At 43.7% G+C, this 12,650-nt stretch overlaps 1 protein-coding gene across 7 annotated transcripts in view; it reads left to right on the forward strand.

Annotated features, from left to right (window-relative positions):
* Window positions 1-10,646: 10,646 nt before the first annotated feature.
* The window catches only part of hnrnpa3 (heterogeneous nuclear ribonucleoprotein A3), a 53,160-nt gene continuing 51,156 nt past the window's right edge, over window positions 10,647-12,650 (forward strand). For all 7 annotated transcript variants that reach the window (XR_005944557.1, XR_005944556.1, XR_005944554.1 and 4 more), the window contains exon 1: window positions 10,647-10,792. Coding sequence is in view for 3 of the 7 variants with exons in the window: in XM_041200584.1 (XP_041056518.1) it covers window positions 10,787-10,792 (6 nt within the window). In the remaining 4 variants the exon portion in view is untranslated. The remainder of the gene's footprint in view (window positions 10,793-12,650) is intronic.

Here is a 12,650-nt window from a genome sequence, read left to right on the forward strand (position 1 = left end):
ATCAGAAATCTGGACATTTCTAATTCAAGGGCAGTTGTCACGGGAAAGCCCAAGAAGTCTACTCCATGCTGACTCCTCATGTGTCCATGAATTATGAGCAAACCAAGGCTGCCATCCTTACTGCCTATGAGTTAGTCCCGGAGGCATATCGCCAGCAATTCCAAAACACTCATAAGAAGCTCACACAAACCTACATCAAGTTTGAATGACTGAAGCAAATTGCATTTAATTAATGGATAAGGTCCCTAAAGATCACACGCACCTACAAACTGCTTACCCTCCGACCTGTGGATGAACTTAGAGGAGCAGAGAATCCTCACAGCTAGGGATGCAGCACTCACAGTAGACAGCTACGATGTCATCCATAGGCCTGGAAACTCAGGCAGACTCTTTCCAAACCATTCCCATGAACATTGGAAAGATAAGCAAGGCAACCTAGATAGGAAAGGCCACCCCACACAGAAGAAAAAACACAAAGGAGGGTGCGGAGAAGTGGGAAAGTGGGAGCCCTCCTGCAGCCCAAAAGGAGGACACCTGGAGGCTGGTATGTTCCCATTGTAATAAATTAGGCCATTCCAGGCCTGAGTGCTGGAGATTACAAAGAAAGCCTTCAGGTCTAATAGGGCTACATACGGATAGTGCAGCAGAGCGGGCAGAGACTGTCACGACAGAAACTTACCCTTTGGAGGGGCTGGCACTATGCGTGTCCAAGCCGGACAAACTCCCATAGAGCTTCCGGAGTTTTGTCCTTTCAGGAATAGTATCCCCAACCCATCCCAAAATATGAGCAAGTCCGTTGTACTGATCTGGGGCACAGAGGCCGCCCAGTCCTTAATGCTGGAGGGAAACCTAAACCTACCCCCTCTCTCTCCCCACCCCCCTCCCCCCCGAGTCCTCCCCGAAGGCCAAAGCCCTGATCAGATTTTCTGCGAGCTTCTAGGCAATCAAAACTAGTCCAGGAGATCACTCTGACCCGGTACTCCCTGCAGTACCCACCTTTTGTAAGAGATGATGTCTCTCCCAGCCAGAAACAGGTTCAGTCATTAGAAGGAAATCAATGAATCAGCAAAGTCCACATGTGATGGCAGTCTGTTGCGCAGAGGTCCGGAACACCTGTTCCTCCCTAATCTATTTAATTGGAACAGTGCAGAAGACCAAAGATAGAGAGGTTAGAATGGGAATGGAAATAATAGTTAGAAAGGTAAGTCACAGGTCAAGTTCACACTTGCGGACAAGACACAGAAATTCAGCAAAGTAGGCAACTAATATTTGTTTTGTTTCTCCAGGGTAGAGGAGGCTACAATGTGAGCAACAAATAAAATAAGATAGATTGGAGGATGTACACATGAATCACTGTCTTAAAAGAAAAGCGTGTTTGGGTCCTGGGGAGCCAAGTGTTTAAGTCATGTGGAACAAAATGAATGGAAAGTTTTGCATCTTCCATGATCATATGGGATGGTACCAGGTACCAGGCCAAAAGTTGGGATAGTAAAAGAGTGAACGGGGCATCACGGAAGGGCTAATTCTTCTGGAAGTCAGACCTGAAGGGGAGTTGTGTTGGTGAGTTGTGTTATAATGGAAATGGTGGTAAAGGTTTTCCTGGCACTCCTGGCTTGTCTCCCATATTATACCCTCTGCAAACTTGAGGTCATCCAAAACTCTACTCCCCATGTCTTAATTCCACCAAGTCCCATTCCGGATCAACCTGGAATTCCCTCCCTACACCTCTACCTCACTTTTTTAAGGCCCTCCTTAAAACCTACCTCTTTAACCAAGCTTTTGGCCATCCCTCCTGATATCTCCTTGCGTGGCTCGGCATCATACTTCACTTTTTAATGCTCCTGTGAAAAGCCCAGGTTACATTAAAAGGGCTATATAAATATAAGTTGTTAAAGAATCTAGAGACAAAATAGGCTGATGGGGTGTAAAATGAGGATAAATAGCAACCCAGGTATTATTATTTGGTAAAATGTGCTTCAGGATCAAAGCAAGCTCATGCTTTCTGTTGATGAGAAAGTTCCTGAAGCAGGCCCTCTGCTGGTTGAAGGATCAATGTGGGCATCCATTTGGACATTGACTTCTCAGTTAACCTTCGCTACAAAAAATAATGGTTTATGCATGGTGGCATTGTTAGGGGCAACATGTGCATGAGTTAATTGATCTTGACACGGGAAAATTTGCTGGCACGTTCTGATGACGTTGGAAATCACTCTACGCATGCATGGAGTTCAAGCATTTGCGGAGCGCACTGGCTGCATTGGCAAGACATACTCCAAGAATACAATTAGTCTAAAATATTGCAAGGGACCCAGTAACAGTTGCTTAGGTATCACAAATATTACTGCATTTGACATTAACCTTCAGCATTGTCTATTCTTGTTTCCTTGCATACATGTACATAATACAAATCAAGTACAGCCTCAGTTTTGAGGAGCAACTATAAGCTATACCCTTTCCTATAACTACAACCTCTTCCAAAATTGATCAAATATCTGTTCTCCCACAAAGGAACTATAATTCGTGTTTAACAATAAATCTACCTATAGAGCAATAACACAAAGAGAATATCAATAATGCCCAGTCCCCATAAGTTATTCACCTATTTTAAATGAAGCAAATTTTTTCCATATTGCTTCTGAGTATGACGAGTTTGATTTCCAGTGATGCACACAAATCCCTGAAAAGTTGGTATCCTGCATCTCCAGATCATCTTATGAACTTCAGCTGCATGAATGATGACATTTCAACAATTAAAACATTTCTACAGTATCTAACACTGATCAAAATAGATTCCGCATCCACATCAATTTTCATTATAGCAAAGATGATCTAATGAAATCAAATATAACTTAATTATTTTGAGAAATGGGAATTATTTTGAGACCACCACCATTTACAAATTGTTGTAAAAAGTGTCTTATTTTATTTGAAGTCACTAACTGATCCTAATAAGCCATCATTCTTAAATGTGTGCAAATATCTACATTAAAAAAATACCAGAAGTACCGTTGATCATGGACATGTAGAGAACAAAATTACTTTTCCAAATTCAAGCTTTTGCCTCCAGTAAATTTGATTCACTGACCATGGAACACAGATTATGGCTATGTGCTTGTGTTTGTCCCTGTCCCCTTTCCAGAAAAAATGTTTTTTGTATTTCCAGCCGAATAGCCGTGGCTGCATTCCATTTTTGAAATACTTCACATCAGTTGTACACCAGAAGCAAAGGACTATCAGAAGCAACTTGAAATGGAAAAAGAAATGAAAAAGCTCAAGCTAGTAAGTGAGGAAGAAGAAAGAGAAATGACAAAACCTGATTTTAGAGTCACTGAGCAAAGCAGTGAGGCCCATGCTTAAAATGGGGCTTCAACAATTGTGAGCAGCTTAAGGAGAGTTTCCTAGCCAGAGGCTAGTGGAAGACCCCAAGAAACCTCATACTTCGGGGAATAGCAGAAACACTGAGAGAATCAAAGCAATTTCCTGGTAGCTTTGGCACACCTTGAATTGGTCCTGGGAGAACTAAAGGAGCCCTCAAGATCCTCTAAGGTAAAGGGGAACTCTTGGATGGAAGTTACAGTAGAGCAGGGAATGTCCTGTCGAGATTTTCAGAAAATGAAAAGTGTTTACGAGATTTAGCGTTTAGTAATACTTGCCTTGTTTAAATCTTGTACAATAAAGGTTTTTCATTTAAAATATGAAACCTTGTGGTGTAATTCTTTCAGTTAATAACTGGAAGTTTGACTTCTTAAGAGTTACTGGTCTCCACTAGGACAATAACAAAATGGGTGCTAGGCCAGATTTTGAATTCACAGACTGAGATGGGTAAACTGGGACTTGCTAAAGTTTAAGTGAACAAGATTTCACAGTGAATTTTACTGTATTTATTGAAAAGTTGAAATAGCTTTGTCGATTGTTGAAGATTTTCTTGAGAAGGAAGATTTATCCCCGAGTCTTTTACAACAATTAACATTGTTGAATTTAAAATCAACAGCAGAAAAGCTGGAGGTAGAGTTAAAGTAAATGCTACGAAAGCAGAAATAGTTGAAGGTATTGGCTCAGCATTTGAAACTTGTGGCGGAAAAGGCTAACCAAGATAAAACATAGCTTGAGTTATCTAGAATTCAGTTGCAAATGAAACAGTTTGAAATGAAAAAAGAAATGAAAGAGCTCAAACTAGTAAGGGAGGAAAAAGAGAGAGAAATGACAAAACTTGAACTCAATAGAAAGGGAAAAGAGAAAGAAATGGAAAGGCGGCAGCTTGAACTTGCATTCCAAAGAGCAACATTAGAAAGGGAGGAAGGAGACAAGAAAAGAGACAGAGAGTTTCAGAGGAAGAAAGACACAAGAAACTGTGAACTGGATAGGGAAAGGCTTGGTTTATGTGGACAGGGAATAACCGGCAGATTGGACAATGATTCAAACTCATCTCTGGATTTTGATTTAGCTAGCAACATTTGCCTTGGGCCTAAATTCAGTGAGGAAGGGGCTGAAAGATATTTTCTCTTCAATGAGAAAATTCCTACTAAGCTAGCTTAGCCATGAGAGAAGTGGAATATTCTTTTACAAAAGTGTTTTAGAAAGGAAGATATTGGATGTCTATTCAAGCCTTTCAAACAAACAGTCTTCAGGATATGAAACCACTAAGACTATGCTTAATATGAGCTGATTCCAGAAATCTATAGATTGAAATTTTGGAATCAAAGGAAAAGACAGAATCAAATGTTTGTACAATTTGCTAGGGAAAAATAAATATTGTTTGTTCAATAAAAAGTGAACAGCATTTTTAAAATGAGAGCAAGTTTAGTTAACAGAGGAATTTAAAGTCAGCATTCCAGCAAACATTAGAACACACCTAGAGGACCATAAAGTCTCTCATATAAAGTAAGCGGCTATTTTGGCTGATAGCTATGATTTAATTCACAAACAGCTAGGTGGCAGCAAATCATTGCTTGCAACCCCACACGGGCTGGAGAGATTAGTGGTTCTAATTAGAGTGGAGAGGATGGCAAAAACAAAAAAGCTGCTTAAAGTGGTCAAAAAGATAGTATAAAGGATAGAAATTAATCAAAGACCAACATGTTCTCTTGTTATAAAGTCAGACATTTGAAAGTAGACTGTTGGAAGTTAAAACTGACAGCTGAAGCTTTAGTAATGGTGGCTAGTGTTCCCCCAGAGAATACTGCTTCAAGGAGTGAAGTTTGTGAGAAACCAATATGATCTATTGTACTTATGGTGGGGGGGTAAATAGAGACAGCAGGGATTCTGGAAGTTTTAATGTGAAGGGGAAGTCACTCCATTTTTGTCCAAGGAAGCCTGTAAAAACAATTGTTATCCTGACAGGTACCAGTTCAGCTCAGATCTTGTTATCAAAAGATTAGACTTGCCTTCAAAAAGTTCTCTGAATAAAAATGTATTGATACAGGGTATTGATGAGGAGTGCGTCTATCCCATTGTGTAGGCTGAATTTAAACTGTGCTTTAGTAAAGGGATTTGTTGTTGTTGGTGTGTCCAGATTGACAATTAATCATGTGAATTTTATATTGCAGGGAATATGGATTTATCATATAGACTTATAGACTCATAGACCCTACAGCACAAGAGACCATTCAGCCCATCTGTCTGTGCTGGTCATCACATTAATCCCATTTTCCAGCACTTGGCCATGGCCCTGGATGCTATGGCAATGAAAGTAAATATCTAAATACTTCTTAAAAGTTAAGAGAGTTAGAGACTCAGCCACCCTTTTAGGCAGTGTGTTCCAGATTCCCACCACCCTGAGGGGAGGGGGGGTGAAAATTCTCCTCAACTCCCCTCTTAGCCTTCTACCTCTTACCTTAAATCTACACACCTCTATCAGGTCCCCTCTCAACTTTTGTTGCTCCAAGGAAAGCAACCCCAGCCTATCCAATCTTTCCTCATAGCTCAGACCCTCCAGCCCAGGCAGCATCCTGGTAAATCTCCTCTGCACCCTCCCCAGTGCAATTACATCCTTCCTATAATGTGGTGGCTAGAACTGCACGCAGTGCTCCAGTTGTGGCCTAACCAGCATTTTATACAGTTCCAGCATAACCTCCCTGCTCTTGTATTCTATGCCTCGGCCAATAAAGGCAAGTAACCCATATGCCTTCTTAATCACCTTATCTGCCTGCCCTGCTACTTTCAGGGATCTATGGATATGCACACCAAGATCCCTCTGATCATCAGTACTTTCCAGGGTCCTACCATTCATAGTGTAATTCCTTGACTTGCTAGCTCTCCCCAAGTGCATTACTTCATATTTTTCCGGGTTGAATTCCATTTGCCACTGCTCTTCCCACCTGACCAGTCCATTGATATTCTCCTGCAGTTTGCAGCTATCCTCCTGACTATTTACCACCCAACAATTTTCATGTCATCCGTGAACTTCTTGATCGTACCTCCTACATTTAGGTCCAAATCATTTATATACACCACAAAAAGCAAGGGTCCAGTACCAAACCCTGCAGGACCCCACTGGAAACAGACTTTCAGTCTCAGAAATATACCTCTACCATCATAATCTGCATCCTGCCACTCAGCCAATTTTGGATCCAACGTGCCACTTTGCCTTGGATCCCATGGGCTCTTACTTTCTTGACCAGTCATGAGGGACCTTATCAAAAACCTTGCTAAAGTCCATGTAGGCCACATCAAATGCATTGCCCTCATCAATACTCCTGGTTACCTCCTCAAAAAATTCAATCAAATTTATCAAACACGACTTTCCCTTGACAAATCCATGCTGACTATGCCTGATTAAACCGTGTCTCTCCAAGTGCAGTTATATTCTGTCCCTCAGAATTCTTTCTAGTAAATTCCCCACCACCGAGGTGAGACTGAATGGCCTGTAATTTCCTGGTCTATCCCTCCTCCCTTTTTTAATAATGGGACGTTAGCAGTCTTCCAGTCCTCTGGCACCTCACCTGTGGCTAGAAAGGATTTGAAAATTACTGCCAGGGCCCCTTATATCTCTTCCTTTGCCTCCCTCAACAGTCTGGGATACATCTCAACCGGGCCTGCGGATTTATCCACTTTTAAGGCCGTTAATACCTCCTCTCTCTCTATGTTAACTTCCTCTAATATTTCACAGTCATCCACCCTGATGTCTTTACCTGCGTCGTCCTTTTCCATTGTGAAGACCAACGCAAAGTAGTCATTGAGGACCGCACCCACGTCTTCCGGGTCCACACACACATTACCTCTATGGTCCATAATTTGCCCTCCCTAATTATTCTCTCGCCCTTTATGTATTTAAAAAACTTCTTTGGGTTTTCCTTTATGCTACCCACCAATGCTTTCTCATGCACTCTCTTAGCTTTCCTAATTTCCTTTTTAAATTCCCCTCTGTACTTATTATACTCCTCTAAGGATTCTGCCATATTGAGCCCTCGGTATCTGCCATAAGCTTCTCTTTTCTTCTTAATCCTAATCTTTATGTCCCTTGACATCCAGGATTCTCCGGGCTTGGTCCCCCCATTTGTCCTTACGGGAACATTTCCTCCTTGAATGCCTCCCACTGCTCTGACACTGCTTTATTTGCAAGTAGCTGCTCCCAGTCCACATGTGCCAAATTGCATCTCATCTTAGTAAAATTTGCCTTTCCCCAGTTTAGAACTTTTATTCCCAGCCCAACTTTATCCTTTTCCATAACTATCCTAAATCTAACTGAGTTATGGTCACTATCCCCTACTGATACGCATCCACCTTCCCGGGCTCATTTCCAAATAATAGGCCCAGAGCTGCCCCCTCCCTTGTTGGACTTTCCACGTACTGGCTAAAAAAGTTCTCCTGGATGCAACTTAAGAATTTTGTTCCCTCCCTAACTTGCACATTAAAACTATCCCAGTTAATACTTGGATAGTTAAAATCCCCTATTACTGCCCTATTCCTTTTACACATCTCTGAAATTTGATTGCATATTTGATCCTCTATCTCTGCCCGACTGTTTGGGGGCCTATAGCACACACCTAACTGCGGTTTTTTGGGGGGACGGTGGACAAAAGGAAGGAATCTATTCTTGCAAGCGAGGACCCCTTGCCTATTTGTAGGCCTCTTGAGCCAGAGAGTAAAGATACTGATATCCACCCTATTAATGGAAGTTACAGAGGCAGCAAAGGTGCCTGCAGAGTTTCAAATTAAGTTCCCTCCTAGGAGGACTGAGGCTTTAAAGTAACACTGAAGGGCTAATGACACCTAACACCGATCAAAAGTACTTGCTAGCTGAGTGAGACACAGAATACAGCAGCAGAAATCCAGGCAAGTGGATAAATTACAAAAGATCCATTTGAATCCCATTTGTTCCAATATACAATAAAGGTCCAAAATGAAGCTATCCACCTCACTCAAAGAATTAAACAAAACTCGTTGAATGGAACCAGGAAAAATTAAAGGACTCCAAACTCTTCAAAGGTCAGGCTAAACAGGAACATCAAGCCTTTCTGCTCGAACAAAAGCAGCATCTAAGTGGCTAAGGAGGATTTTGACCAATGAAGAAACGAGTTGCTTGTACTAAAAGAAACCATATCAGATTGCTGTCGCAACAAGGGAATCCGAAGTTTTTGAGTTGAAAAATGCGTTTGAAAATAAAGATACAATTGCAGTTATGCAATTTAAATGTGGAATTGGGCCATTCTTTTCGAATTTGAACAATGAAGAAACGGTGAAGGTAAAGTCTGAACAAATTCAAGACTATTCTTGAAACTTCGCGTGTGAATGATGAGCAGTCTCTTTTTACAACAGAATGGATTTTCGGATAAACAGAAACAAAAGATATCACAAGAAGAATTGTAAATTTCAATTGGATCATGGCTCCTGACTATGGATGCAACAAATGTTAAGATGGACTGACTCGCGGATAATATTGTTAAATGTATTTTGTATGTGATAGGATACTTGTTAAACTGTGCAGAACGTCGTAAATTGTTATATTTTAGATAGTAAGAATAAAAACACATTTTTCCTGGGGGTGGGGGGGGGGCCGTGTTGCGAAATGTCTCATTTCATGATTATAATGTTTTAACAGTATCATTTTTAGTTTGGGGACTTGAGCCTTAAAAGTAAAATAATGGGAACGCCTAGTTTAGAAAGCTGGTAAACAGACCCAGATCCTGAGGGCATCTCAATATGGAAGCAACACCTGTTAACTGCATAGAATTCAGGAAACGGAAACCTGAAAGCACAGGAGAGATCAGGTGAAGGGAAAACCCCTTCCCAGGACTAACCTGTCCAACATCAGTGAAATACCAGCAGCGTCGCAAAATGGCCCCTAAATGAAGCCTCAACTAGGCTAAATGGCTGCCTGCCTTGTGGAGGATGCAGCTAAGCCGGATCCCAGTCCACCCGTACAAAATGCCTTCACAGCCTTTATTTCTCCATCCCGCCAAACACATCTGCGCTCGACCCATCCTATATTCCCAAAGAAGCTAACTTTCAGCACCCAGCTGACTGAGCCACTTTTGAGGCGGTAAAGCCGCTGGGGTGAACACACTATTAGAGGGCGGGGCCAGTGTAATTGAGACAGTATGGGGCGGAGCCAATGTGATTGGCGGTGTGGGGGCGGAGCCTTTGTGATTGACGCACGTGGGGGCGGAACTAGTGTGGTTGACGCTTTGGGGGCGGAGCCAATTTTATTGACGTTTGTCAGGGCGGGGTCAATGTGATTGACACACGTGGGGCAGGGTCTGCGTGGGGTAAGGAGCAATGTGATTGACGCGGCATGGAGGCAGAACCAGTGAGTTGGACGCGTGTGGGAATGGAGCTAGTGTCAGTGACGTCTGTGGATTGACACCTTGTGCGGTGGGGGCCAGTGTGATGGACGCTTTATGAGGCAGAGCGAGAGTGATTGACGCGGTGTGGAGGCGAAGCCAGTGACTTCCACGTTGTGTGGGTCCGAGAGTGTACTTGACGTGTGTGGGGTGGAGCCAGTGTGATTGACGTCTGTGGAGGCTGAGCCAGTGTGATTGACACTTGTGGGGCGGAGCCAGTGTGGCTGCGATAATGGGTGCAGCCAGTGTTATTGCAGAGCTATTGTGATTGACGCCTGTAGTTAGGTGCAGTGTGAGGGTGGGGGGAGTCAATGTGATTGATGCGTCCTGGGGACGCGTTCGGAGCCGAAGGCAGTTTGATTGATGTGAATGGAGGCGGAGCCAGAGTGGTTGACGCGCTCCAGAGGGGGGTGGAGCCTGTGTGATTAACGCTTGAGGAGCGGGGCCCGAGTATTTGACGCGCTCAAGGGGTGGAACCAGTGTGATTGACGCGATGTGGGCGGGGTCAGTGTGATTGACACAGTGTGGAGGTGGATCCAGTGTGATTGACGCGGCGTGGAGCGGAGATATCGTGATTACTGCATGTGGAACGGGGTCAGTGTGATTGACGCAAATGGGGCGGGGTCAGACTGATTGACGTGTGTTTGGGGCGGATCCAATTTGATTGCAGTCTTGGGACAGAGCCAACGTGACTGGGCGGAGCCGTGTGTTTGGTTGACGCCCTGTTGTGGGCGGGGGCCAGTGAGTGACGCTTGAGGGGGTGGACTTCCTTGGGCGACGCGCGTGTGGCAGCAGGGCCAGTAAGGAATGCAGCGAGGGGCGGTGTTTCTGTGAGCGACGCAATGTTGGAGGCGGTGTTTCTGTGAGCGACGCAGTGTTGGAGGCGGAGAGAACGAGTGACGCATGAGGGGGTGGTGTTTCAGTGCCGCAGTGTCTGCCGGGTTCCGATAAAACGATTTCGTGTTTCTCTCGCGCTTTCTCGATCCCCAGTTTCCTGGTAAATAATGGAGGTAAGAATGTAGTCTTTATCCCAGCTCCGCTGTCTTCCGATCCCTGTTCTTCCCATTCGGGCCCTTCCGTTTTCTTATTAATGTATTTATTCGTTTCGCGGGTCTGAGTTTCGCTCCGTCGTAGTTGCTGAGGTGAGGTGATTGCTAACGGCGGCCCTGGGCCTAATGTCCTCGGCTTGTGCCTCTAAATTCAGCTTTGTGGCTCTTTCTGTACCAGCTGCTATAACATGGACTCTGCACCGACTTTAAAATGGCGGCGCTGCTGGTTAATGATTAATACGCGGTTCGTGTTTGCCGATAGTGGTGGTGAGAGCCTCAGGTTAGTGTTAGGGGAGTGAAGCCGGGGTCAGGTGAGCTGCTGTTGGCGGGAGGCTGCTCGGTGGCTGGCGCACTGCCCGCACTGGGTGGAACCGGTTCCACCCGTTCTGGAAGCAGTTGGGCTGCCACAGGATTGCTGACCTCCTTTCGCTTTCCGATTTTAAGGTTAAACCTGGAAGTGCAAAGGGTGCAGTTTAGATATATGATGCAAAGGCCGCTTTCGCTCTAGAGCTGGGGAGTAGTGTGGTCTGAACTATTCTACGCTGTGCAACTTTGCTTTTAAAATTATCTTTTACAGGAACGTCATGAGATTTTTTTGGCTTTTCTATCGTTGGGTAGAGTGAGCCAACCAGACTTGTTTTTTATGAACTCTTACCGTTGTCCAGGATTTCATAAATCCTAGCTCTGGTGATCCCGGGTTTCCTGATAAAGTTCCTGCGTTATCAGCAGCAGATGTTGATCATTTGTTCCTACTTGCGCCTACTTTTGTGTACACTATATTTTGTTTATGTTTGTATTGAAAATGGGTCTTGGTTTGACACTGCTGTCACCTTATTTCAGCCAGAGATGAAATTGAAATACATGCAATTCTGGAATTAAAAAACAAAGTGCTAGAAAATCAGCAGCATCTGTGGAGAGAAAAACAGTTAACATTTTGAATGCAGTATGACTACTTCAGAATGCAATAGGACAGTGGGATCTTTTGCATTCGCCCAAGTGGCTATTTGAGGCCTCGTTTTAACATATCCGGAAAGACAGCACCTCTGACAATGCAGCATTACCTTTCCTGCACTGGAGTGTCAGCCTTGATTTTTTTTGTACGGAATGGAACTTGAGCCTGGAACATTGTCTTGGGTGGGAGAGCTACCAACTGAGCCGCAGCTGACGGTAGATGTCTGAATTTTAGATGCAGATAGGGGGGCAACTTGGTGATTAGCTTACAGCTCTAACTTAAACTTGCGTCGGAAGAATGGAATCTATTGGATCATATTGCAACAAGTGTGTGGTGGGTGGAGAAAGATACAAGTGGTTCAAAACTAGAATCTCATGTTTGAAAGGTTGTTTTTTGGAAGCACTTGAATCCATGATCCTCCTGGATGCAAAACAATTCACATTTTGCAGTCTAGTTGCATGGTGTTTAAAAATATCCCTGCACCCAGGGGTTTGTTGCTGAAGCTTTACGGTTTTATAATTTACTTGAACCTTTATTCGGGTTCTTGACTAGATATAAAGTTGACAAATAGTATTTTTGATGTAATGGATTAAGTACTAAAGCAATGCTTAACAAACAGGTGATAGTTTACCATCCACACATGGCTTTTTACTTTCTGGAGCAGCTTGGACACAGGTTGCCATTAGTTCTGACCTGGTGTGACTTTCTGCTGTTCCTTTCCTTCTGTTTTCTGTGAGCCTGTCCGTTTGTGTGCTGGACCCCTTTGGAGAGACCTTTTTGCCCCTGTCTAGTACTGGTCTCCAGGATTACCAAACACATCTTCCCCTACGCTCTTTTTTCATCATTCCTTATGGACTGCTTCCTCCA

Source organism: Carcharodon carcharias, chromosome 12 (genome assembly GCF_017639515.1).
Source record: "Carcharodon carcharias isolate sCarCar2 chromosome 12, sCarCar2.pri, whole genome shotgun sequence".
Classification (NCBI taxonomy): Eukaryota; Metazoa; Chordata; class Chondrichthyes; order Lamniformes; family Lamnidae; genus Carcharodon; species Carcharodon carcharias.